The sequence below is a fragment of the Metopolophium dirhodum genome, chromosome 1 (genome assembly GCF_019925205.1).
Source record: "Metopolophium dirhodum isolate CAU chromosome 1, ASM1992520v1, whole genome shotgun sequence".
In the NCBI taxonomy this organism is placed as follows: Eukaryota; Metazoa; Arthropoda; class Insecta; order Hemiptera; family Aphididae; genus Metopolophium; species Metopolophium dirhodum.
The window spans coordinates 98,996,632-99,009,078 of NC_083560.1; the positions used below are offsets into that span (position 1 = coordinate 98,996,632).

General features: G+C 33.5%; 1 protein-coding gene across 1 annotated transcript; it reads left to right on the forward strand.

Moving 5' to 3' along the window:
• On the forward strand, window positions 1–861 carry LOC132948172 (tigger transposable element-derived protein 6-like). Its single transcript, XM_061018531.1, has one exon. It carries the CDS (start codon window positions 1–3, stop codon window positions 859–861), a length of 861 nt encoding a protein of 286 aa, XP_060874514.1.
• The last annotated feature ends 11,586 nt before the right edge of the window (window positions 862–12,447 follow it).

Genomic DNA, 12,447 nt, shown 5'->3' on the forward strand with positions numbered 1-12,447 from the left:
ATGACTACGTTAAAACGAAAACGGTTGTCGCTTCGCGAAAAAATTTACATTTTAGATTATCGTAAAAACAACGGAAACGTAGGAATTCGTGCACTCGCAGAAAAGTTTCAAGTTGGAAAAACACAGATCGTGGATATTGTTTCTAACACAGAAGAAATTTATAAAGCGTGGGTTGAAAATGAAAATGAAGAACTAAAATTAACGAAACTAAGAAAATCTGAAGGCAGTGTGATTGATAAAGAACTTTTGGTCTGGTTTAGCAAAACTCGAGAAAAAAATTTACCAGTTTCCGGACCAACAATACAAGAAAAGGCTAAACAACTTGCTGAAGTTCACGGATTAAACGACTTTAAAGCTTCAAACGGGTGGCTGGAAAAATTTCGAAAAAGGCATAACATTTCGTTTAAATCTATCTGTGGGGAAGCTTCAGCCGTTGATAGAATAGCTGTTGATGACTGGAAGAAAAAATTGCCAAACATAATCGATAAATATGAAAAGCGAGACATCTTAAATGCCGACGAGACTGGAATTTTTTTTAAAGTTCTACCCAATAAAACTATGGCATTTAAAAATGAAACGTGCAGTGGTGGAACAGTTTCAAAAGAACGGTTGACTGTGCTATTGTGCTGTAATATAATAGGTGAGTTTGAACGTCCTCTCATCATAGGTAAGGCAAAACGACCGCGGGCTTTCAAAAAATTAGACGTAAATAAATTTCCCGTTGACTGGTGTTGGAATAAAAAGACCTGGATGACGACACAGATTATGACAGACTGGCTCATGAAATTCGATAAACAAATGATTAAAAGTCAAAGAAAAGTACTACTTTCTCGACAATGCAGCTCCTCATCCCCATCTTAAACTGCAAAATGTCGAGCTAGTCTTTTTCCCCCCAAATATGACGTCTCACTGCCAACCTTTGGACCAGGGCATAATCCAACAATTTAAATACCTCTATCGTAAGCAACTGTTACAAAAAGCTGTTGCTGATTTGGATGCTGGAGAATCTAGCGCTATAAATGTTTTGGACGCTGTGTATTGTGTGGCTTCTGCTTAAGCTCAAATCAAGCTTGAAACTCTAAAAAAATGCTTTTTGCGATGTGGTTTCAGTCACCAAGTCGATGAACAATTAGAACAAACAATTGATACTGGAGAACAATCCGTAATAGATGGAGAACTTTTAGCTCTCATCACACTGATCGACAGCAGTGTTGAAGTAGAGACATATTTTGAATTAGACAAAATCATTTCCACTCATGACACCAATCTAACGGGCATCGATGATCCTGATGAACCCGATGAGCCCGAAAATGAGGAAGAAGACGAGCCTGCAGAAGCAGAAACTTCAAAATATCAAATTACAAGTTTACAGGATGCTTTGTCTGCTGTAAAGAGCGTAAGTCATTTCATTTCATCAATAGAGGTAAAGAGCAATTCTATTTTTACTTCTGCTGTAACATTAGCGAATAATATTACTAATGAGATTGTACAGAGACGGTGTAATTATAAACAGACAAAGCTCACCAATTTTTTCAAACAAAAATAATTTTAAAATATGTTAAAATATGTATTTTGTATAATTTTAATTTTAATTGTAAAAATATACTATAAATAATAATATGTAATTTGTAAAAATATAAAATGTAATAATAAATAATAAATAATAATTTTTGATTTTGATTGTAAAAATATACTTTAAATAATAATATGTAATTTGTAAAAATATAAAAATGTAATAACTTACAATAAATAATAAGTAAAAACATTACATATATGTACATACATAGTACATTATTATACAAATAGTTTTCAGACATTTATCCCCTCTGAATAACGGACACCTCCGAATAACGGACAAAATGTTGGTGACCAAGAGTGTCCGCTATTCAGAGGTTTCACTGTATTTATTATTATTACAATAATATAATATTTATTACAATTAAGCACACCGCCGGCATTCGTTTTCTTATGTTTTTTTTTTCTTTTTTTCCGGTTTAATCGAGAGCCGGAGAAGAAAATGTTGCTTACATTGCTTCTTCTCCGTTGACGTTTTCTTATCTTGTAATATTATATTCTAGGAATCGAGGCAGTTTATTTTCAATTAGGACCGCCGTCGTGAATTTTCGCACACGCAGGCACATGTCAACTATACAGATTTTATCAAATATACTCATGCTATTCAAATGACAAAAATGCCAAAAAGCTAGACAAAACTGTGGGACTTGGGTTCGACAGATTTTAATTTTGAAAAAAGATATTAATTAGTCATTGTATTAGTTAGGGAATGATCTAGGGGATTTTATTTATTCAAATTATTCGATAAGATATCAACAATTTATAAAATAAGAATTTTGGTATTTTATATATTTAAGTACGCCATTCATTTTTGTTATAATGATAAATTTTCACGACCATGCTTTAGTAGAGTTGTTAATGATTTTCAATTAGTTTTTAAAATTAAAATCCGTCCAACCAAAGTCCCACAGTTTTGTCTAGCTTTTGGCCTATCATACGTGATTATTGGTACCGGCTGCAGCACCCTAACACAAGAAAAACTGGACTCTTTATCATAACTGACAATCAACCAATTGTGATTTTACTAAACAGTTAACATTTTAAGACGTAATTGCTGAATTTGCAAAAAAAAACAAGAAAAAAATGTCTATTATAATTAAATAAATGAATTGAACTTTTTATTGTTTAATATGTACCTATTATTATTTTTTAAATTTTTTGTTAAAAAAGACCCCCAAAGTTTATAGTGCACAGGGCCCCTATTTCACTAAATCAGGGCCTGGCTATTACTCGCTGATTTACTAACCTTAGTCGGCGACTATATAGTTTTCGTTGACAGAGTACACAGACGATCCACTTGATAGCGTTAGTGTCGTATCTTATACTTTTCCGGAATATTACGTTACGTGAAATTACGATTCATGTCATTTAGCTTTCCGCATAGTTACAGTCCAGGAGATTATGGTTTTTAATTTTCTGGGGCATTACGGCCCTTAGTATTATGGTTCGATATTTTTAAAATTCTGGATTATTACAGTCCAGACAATTACGGTCCGTAGAATTTTTTTTTCTGGATTTTTACGGTCCGTGACATCACGGAAAAATTCCGGATTTTTACAGTATAATGCCACAAATGTACTGGACATAAAATGGATATTTGGGATGTCTAATCCAATGGATGAGTTGTGTTATGTAGGTAGTGGTTGCTGTAAATTCACACGCGCCTTTATAGCGATGCCAATTTGTTTTACTTAAATTATTTCTTGCTCTGTCACTCTGTTCGAAAGCAAAAATGTTTTACCGCTTCGCTCCAGACTCTTCAAGTTGCGGATATCGAAGTTACTAGCCGCGGCTTCCCCCTTCCGTTGTCCGTTGGTCAAGCCGTCGGCCATCTCCGTTGTCGTTTTCCAGCGTGCCTGTGAAACTACGTATGATCTCGAGAAGATAATAATATATAAATGATTTTTTTTTTATGATTAACGGTTGAGTCGAACATCGCGCTCGTCCCCGTTATACGTGGTGCTATGCGCCGTCCAAAAATTCGTGTGTTTACGTAACTGTTGAAGTACCGCGCTCTGAGCAACCGATTATCGTGATCGTATGAACTGTTTATGAACTCACTGTTTCCGGTTCGTGTGTGATTTACTGTTGAGCCGAACATCGCGCTCGCTCCCGTTTTTAAGCGTAGCGTGATATCTCCCTCGGCTCGCTGTCGGAGGGACTTATGACACTGTGAAGATTTTTCTGCCGTCGTCATTCTGGCGAGGTACTATCATTGGCATCCACCGTCTATCTAGCCTACAATCGTTGTCGATAGTCGTGCTGTCACTGAGTCAGGCCATTGTTTATATACTATAGTGCCTATACTAGTGTTCCGTGGGTCAAATATTATTGTTTGGGTTTATAAATCGTAGGTGATTTATTTAAATACGTAAGGTTTATTATTAGAGCGCCCATTATTGAAATAATTATAACATAAAAACCTATGTTAAATTTACATGTGTTTCCGCCTTGTAAACCATTGCTGAGTTCATTTTTGGGTAACCCATCTCCGCTCCCGTCCTAACACAATTCGCGAATCGTTGCCGACAACTGCTCGTAGGATTAGTAACGGCGCAAACAGTCATAATACATACATTTTTCACTCGCACGAGACATTGTTTTAACTTTTGACAACAATGTTAAGGTGTTTAAGAAATACATTTCTAACGTGAAATAAAATACACAGTCTTATGTACCTAACATGTTGATAACAATATACTTTACTATAAACTAAATGAAGAATACGACAGTTTTTAATATTATACACTAGTTGGTACTATCATTATAACTTTGATTGTTTGATTTAAGATCATCAGGCTTAGGATACATAATTTGTGAGTTGAATCTTTTATACATGTCATTTGTTGGAGTGAACATGGTACAACAATGTTTTGTAAAAATGAAATGGCACCGTATTCTTAATAATGTGTCTAACATTGGTATAGAAATCCTACTAGGTACGTGATTTAGTTTTTATAGAGTTCACATTGAAAAAGTTCTTTCATCTATGGCATTACTGGGAGGTAAAACGAGAACTTTGAGTACAAATTTAGACAATTGCCTGAAAATAAAAGTGCCCCTGCATCTTGGTATTTTTATATTTCAGCCCAAAAATTATAGCTGTCGACAATTTTATCTTTGGCTAAATATTATCTTCAATACACAGTTGCTAATTTATCCCACTGAATAGATAACAATTCAAATTCAGTTGGCTTAAAGAATATATTAATAAAAGGTAGCTCACAAAAGCTTGGATGTAATTGATTTAGACATTGTAAAGGAGAAAATAGTTGCCATTTTCTAAAATTATTCAGATTATCAGGTAGTCTTTTTTTATCTCTTAAAATAGTTGTTTTATGAACAAAAATGCTCTACTTTGAATATTATTCTTATTTTCTTGTGAAACTATTATATGCTGAATTATTTATATTTTCTATGATCCTTTCATAACAAAGCGTCACAATATAATCTTTCATTAATTTTTAGCTAAAAAAAAAATAAACTTGTCATATCATCATATGATTTACCCATATCCACACATTTTTGTTAAAAAGTCAAGTTTTAGAGATGCAATATTATATTTTTATTCATAACCACAAGTCGTAAGATGAGAATAACAAATTACAAAACGTGGAGTGATGACAAGAAGACGGTCAACGACGATAAAAACAACAATATTAAAATAATATAAACGTACCTATATAGTATATCTACAGCCGCGGGATGACAAAATATGTAACATGATGTTTATTTTTGTTTTCCTTATAAGAAAATAAATCATCCGTTAACAAATGTAAAAAATGTAATAAAAATGATTAATTTAACTATTGTAAAATAATGTACCTACCTTATATTTCTTGTTGATTCTTTTTGAATTATACATGCATACATTAATCAACAACAGCTATCTGTTGAAAGCAAAGCTTGACGGACAAATGACTTTAGTATTAATATAATAAGTAATAACACGACATTATGATTATGTATAATATAATATATAAGTAACGTACAACTTGGACAATTATCTGTGACTATACACACAGTATGATGGCTACCGTGCAATTGAGTTATACATACATCAAAGGCCGTATATATATGAACAAGTTGAGGTCATCCCGTATCCGTGTATAATATAGAAAGCGATATTAAAAGTGTTGCGCAGCTATAACGTAACTGCATAAGTATCTATTAGAAAACGACAATGTACACGCATGTGGTTTACATGGTTTGAATACTAATATTAACTGTATCCTACCATACAACACTATCCTACCAACCAGTTAAAGATGCAGCATACCTATGCTATGTAATAACAGGCATAAAACCATGGTTAGGTATCTCAAAGGTTTGGAATAATATGTTATTGTTTTCAGACTCATAAATTGATTGATTGTATTCTTAAACCATAAAACCGCATAATAATTTAGTACATAGGTAATACAAGACTTGGGTAAAATTAAAAACCAACAGAAGTTAGAGGTGGAAAATTAATAATTATGAAAATAGAGTAGGATGAAATATTTGAATTTTGCTTTCCACCTTCTATGAAACAATGAGCCGCCACCGGTTTGAGAATTATACAAAATTGTACAAAATAAAGTACATAATACTATACGGTTAAAAGTTGAGATTTGTGAAAGATAACTGATCCGGGTGCTGGGGTAACGTTACCGCAGCACCCGTAAGATGAAATTTGATTCTGGGGAGGGGTTCGAGTTTCGTACAAAATTTAATTTTTGTTGTACAAAATTGTACAAAATAAAGTACATAAGTACTGCTTGATTACAATTCATAATTTCGAAAGTACGGGTGCTGGGGTAACGCACCTGTGCCATGCCCCTTTAAAAACATAAATTGGAATGACTATACATGGAAAACCTATGGGTCTTTTGGAGGTGTGTCTGAGAAAGTTATCATCAGAGATGTGGCTTATTATCTTTTCTTCCTAACAAGTGGTAGAGCAGTCAGCTCTAGAGTGGCGTCAAATGTTTTATTAAATGTTTATCTGAAATTAATTCAAAAAACCTATATGATCAAGTACTTTTGACAGGTACTATTTTATTCGTAGTAATGCTATCAGAATAACCGCTATTGCGGCATAATCCCTATGATGAAAGATCACTGGGGTGATTATATTTATATACATTATTATCCTAAATTCTTATAATTATGATATTTTTCAAATCTAAGCTTAACTATTAAAATATTTCAATATATATTATATAGTTGTTTAAAATATCATCACTTTAATATTATTTGGATTAGTCTGTTATATAGAGAAATACTCTTATGTATTTAATGAAAAATGGAATATATAATGAGTGTATACTGTATATGTATAGTTTCAGATTCAAAAGTATCAGATTGGGAGGATGTTAGAGCAAAGGCTAAATAAAATAAAGGTATTGAACATATCAATTGATTTGGTAACAAAAAAGAACGCAGTAGAAATGGGTCCACCATGTAAATGCAAATTAAGATGTTTTGATAAAGTTAGTGAAGATTTACGTAAGAAAATATTCATTGAATACTGGAGCTTAGGGGACCAGAGAGTTGAACATCATACTCGACCTAATATAATTCAGGCAGAAGTATTTGATTGTATCAAAGAACATATTTCTATGTTTCCTTCGGTTGACTCTCGTTATAGGAGAGCAGATTCTCAAAAACAAGTGTGAGCAGTTAAAACTAGCCAATGCAGAAGAAAAGTTAATACTACAATCTGAACACGAAAATCATTTAAAAATAAAGACAGGGACAAAAGAATTATGATAAACTACGAGCGACGAATAATCATCAATTGGTGTGTGGCTGTTTTTGATCTGGAAAAAGTTTTAACACCACAAGGTGAGGCTGGTAGTTTTTACTATAAACGAAAATTGGCTGTTTACAATTGTACTATATATGACATTGGCAATAAACAAGGATATTGTTACATGTGGGACGAGTCCGAAGGCAAAAGAGGTTCCTATGAGATTGGAACTTGTTTGTTGAAATTTATTGAATCAATGGAGGAGAAGGGGTATAAAGAATTTTCTTTTTATTCGGACAACTGCGGTGGTCAAAATCGCAACCGATTCATTTATTCAATGTGGGAATACGCTTCCTTCACTTTTATAGTTAAAATAACTCATACATTTCTAGAACGAGGCCACACTCAAAGTGAGGGTGACAGTATGCACTCTTGTGTAGAACATGAAAAAAAAGGAAAATCTATTTATGTGCCTGCACAATGAAAAACCCTACAATGGGTAACCCTAGTGAGATGCTCAAAATTTAAAGGTAATCTTTTCAGAGTAATAGAAGTTTCTTATGATGAATTTTTGGATTTTAAGCCTCTAGTAGAAGATAAAAACCTAACTTCAAAACATCTGCCAATGATGATATAATTAAGTGGAATAGTGTCAAAGAAGTTTTTGTTTCATTTGAAAGTCCATTTGATTTATGTTTAAAATATGATTTGAATTCTACAGATTCTATACATGTTAATATATTAAGAAGGACGGTATCAGCCTCATAATAAGCCTTTAAAAGCATATAAGGACAAATTACCAATTGAAAAAGCAAAACATAATGTTTTATTATCTCTATGTTCCATGGGCCTTATCCCATCTACTTATCATTCCTTTTATAAAGATCTTCTATCAAAATAATATTCGACACCTACTGTAATTCTATAGCTTTTTCAACTGCTATTGATTTTAATAGCCATTGATATACATACACGATTCCGCAAATTCCATAAATACATACTCGATTCCGCATAATATTAAATGCAACGTTGCCACCGAAAACAAAATATAAATTATTGTAATATAATATCATATTACAAATCATTTTAAATGTTTTCTTTAATTTTATTGGGTTGGTTATTTAAAAGTGCAAGTGCTTCCATCTAGCAGGTTACTTAATCAATTGTTCAATATTATAAAGTTTAATAACATGATATTATAAAATAATATTAAACAAAAAAATCATTAAATATAAAAAAATATAAATATATTATAGTTGTCACTTGTGAAATAGATATGTTATACTGGTATAGAAAGTTATCAAAATTAAAAAAAAATTATTTGAAATATTATAGTTGTCACTTGTCAAATAGATATATTATAGAAAGTTATCAACATTAAAAAAAATTATTTAAAATATTTAATATATATTATAGTGTGCATTATAATGATTTACCTTGATAAATATGACCAGTTAATGATAAATAATGTAGTAAATTATCTCGGGATTTACAAGATGTATACTTATCGTATGCCCTAATATACTCTGTCCCACGAGAGAACATGCCGGTTCTGCGCATCCCCCTGCGTCACCCTGCTGACGAAACTGGTTCCCCTGTGACAGGTATGAAGCGTGGGGGGACTAGTTTTGGTCGGTGCGCGGCATAATCTCTCGTGGGACAGAGTATAGTAGTTTCAATGCGTTCTGTTTCTTTAAGAGATCTTCTTTTTTTCATTACTAGAAATTGAGTACATTTTGACTTCTGTTTCGGATTGTGTTTCTATAGTCCCGCCGGCGAGAGAACGCTACTCGTTCGCGCATCCAAATGACAGAGCTCCGCGGTTTCGTACCCAAATTTCTCCCACTCTACCACCTAGTCGCCGCTGTAAATTCCTCCACTCGCTACGCGCGACCAGCGGCAAATACCACGGCCGCCGCCGCCGCCGCCGGTGTATACACCGGCTCAAGTAATACATCGCGAAAAAATTTATAGCTGGCTATTGGGGCTCCTATTATGTATTCAATAACAATGCAAATAATATGTATATAATGTAATATTTTATTTATGTATACCAACAACATAATACATCATTACACAACATAATACACTTTATAATATTAATTAACTAAAAAAAATTCAAATACAAAAAAAAATCAAAATAATCAAAATACAAAAAAAATCAAATTAATTAAAATAGAAAAAAGTCAAAATAGTTGATATACAAAAAAAAAATCAATCGGAGTCATAATCTGAAGAGCTTGTATCTCCTGTTCCTATCGTGAGAACATGACGTTCATCTTCTTCGGGTAACTCGTCCATAATTTCGTCAGTAATATGTTCCAAGTCCCAAAACTTGTCTTCCACCTTTTTTACGTGTTCAATAAAATTTTTCCACATATCCGGACTTACGTGTTCCACGCCTTTTTGCAACAATTCCATTACGTCCTTTAATTTGAAAGTTTTGTTATGGGTCCGGACATAACTTTTAACGGACGACCACGCGAGCTCGATTGGGTTGAGCTCGCAGTGATATGGAGGTAGTCGCAATACGAGTTTGCCGTTATCTTTTGCGAGATCATCAATTACGTATGTGTCGTGCTTTTTTTTTTATTTTTTTCACTTTTTTCATTAAATCAATTTTAATGATAGGATGAGTAACGACCTCACCTTTACTCTCGAGCCAATCTATTATAGCCTGTTTGTTCCAAGACATCACTGGTATTTTCTGTTTTTTTACCGAATGGTAAGAAGCATTATCCATGACGATGATGGCGTTCGGTTTTAGTAATGGCAGGGTCTTGACAAACCATTCGTAAAACGTATCGCCATTCATTTCGTCATGGTAATCCGCAGAATTGGTCTTGGATTCGAAACACAATAGGCCCCCCGGAACAAAACCGTCTGTCGACCCGATGTGTAACACTATAAGACGCTTACCTTTGCCCGAGGGTGCCTGTGGTGAGACCTTGCAGGTGTGCATCTCGTGTTGAGGTGACTGTTGTATCCATCCACGTTCCGCTGTGCGTCTCGCCTGCATTGACCCACGTCTCGTCTAAATAATATATGGGCCTGTTTTGTGCTCGGTAATGCCTTATTTTGAACAAGTAATTTCGGCGCCAAGTTATCAAATCTTCTCTTTCGAGAAGAGCACTGTTGCGATTTTTCTTGACGTACTCAAATTGTAAATCTTTCAATATTAATTGGAAAGACGTACGTTTAAGATTCGGTAATGAGTCGTCCTCGTTGATGGCAATTAACATTTTCGGAATTGTCGGCACCTCACGGTTCCTCCAGATATTGTGCCCAATTTGGGCAGCGTTGGATTGTCGAGCTGTTGTTTGATTTTGTCTTTGTACACATTGATGATTATTTTCTTTTGATCAGTGCCAACGAACTAAAGAAAAAAATATATATTTAAAAATTAAGAATTTGCAAATATAATAAAATTTAAAACAAAATAAATTAACTTAACTTATTTCTTAAAATGAATAATTTATTCGTTAATTTCACGTTAAGAAAGTAAGTTAACAGTTAACAGTTAACACTTACTTTTCCTCTTGGATTTTTTCTGGCAGGAGAAATATTTACGACGTCCTCCATGTTGTCCATGTTGTTCGTATAAAAAAAACAATTACGTATTTAAACACGAAAAAACTGTGTGCGCGCAAAAATGAAAATTGTATGTATGTATACGTAAACGCGTAATATTGTGATAACACTAGAGCACACGCTGTATACAAACACTGACACAGTTTCAAGGGCGGCGGCCTCGTCGGTGGCGGAGACGGCGGCCGCGACGGTAGCGGCGACGGTGGCGGCGGCCAGAGTTGACGGCGGCCAGCGTTTGGGAAGGTTTAGTGGTGGGAATGCGCGAGATCGGACGAATTTTGGTCGCCGCCCAAAAGCGTTCTCTCGCCGGCGGGACTATAGTAAGACCATTAGCACTGAATAAATGGGTGGATGAGAGTAATAAAATTGGCCATTGTATGTTCGATGAAAACTTTCAGCTGCATTTGTTGTTCTGTGATAACATTATATAATAATATTATAGAAATTATATAAGAATCAAACAATAATTATAGTACCTACCTTGGATTCTTTGATGGTTCTTCCAAATTAGTGGCGGAAATGGACAGTCTTTGTCAATGTAATTATTTAAAATATAGTCAGAAAATAAAAACCAGACTTATCAGGACATGTACTTATCAAATCTGCAAAAGCATCTTAAACCTCATTGCTTGATAGAAATGGTAAACCAAAAAAACATTTTAACCATTTTTCAAGATCATTATTTTCAGTAGTATAGGCTTCTCTTAAAGATTTCTCGCATTGGATCTAAAAATTAATATTTAATTAAAAATCTGAAGTATATAAATTGTTAAATTAATTAAACTTATTACAAAAAATCTTACCTTTCTTCACCATGCTTCCCCTAAATGAAATCTGCATCCTTTTATACTGACATCAGGGAAAACTATGATTGCTGATTGGTGAACAGCTAATTCGAAGTCAACGAAGTGTTTGCAAATTAAATATACTTGAGATCATTTCATAACAAATTTTTTTCATAAATTCCCAGTGTAAGTACTTTGGATTTTATCTTTTAAAAAAAAATATATTAATGGAATATAGAATCTACTTTTCAACCCATGTATTGTGTATAACTGCAAAAAATATTTAGGGTAATACTCAAATGTACCATCACCGAATATATCTGAGCAATTTTTTGTTAAAATGAAATATTCTCAGTTGTTGTTATACAAACAAATTTTTCATTTGGTGGAGCATGAATAAATTGCTGGTTTTTATACATAAAGCTATTGTCTAATTGCAAATTGTTTAATTGTTCTAAAGCTTCATCTAATAATTTGGGTAGCGTGGGCATTTTTTTTCTTCGTTAGTCATACATAGCCTTTCTTATTGATAATATCTGAACATTTAATTGCTGTAAGGACTTGTGACTTCAGTAATTCTGTTCTAATTATTTTTACTGGCCTGCTTGAAATGGATTCTTCTGCCTTCCGTTTGCAGTTTTCTCTTAAGACTTGCCTATCTAATTTTGCCTGAGGATCTGCATCATGATAATAGCTGCCAAACGTCGCAAACAAGAATTTTTTCCTGTCTAGAAAAAATGAGCGCCGTACAATTTTTACTAC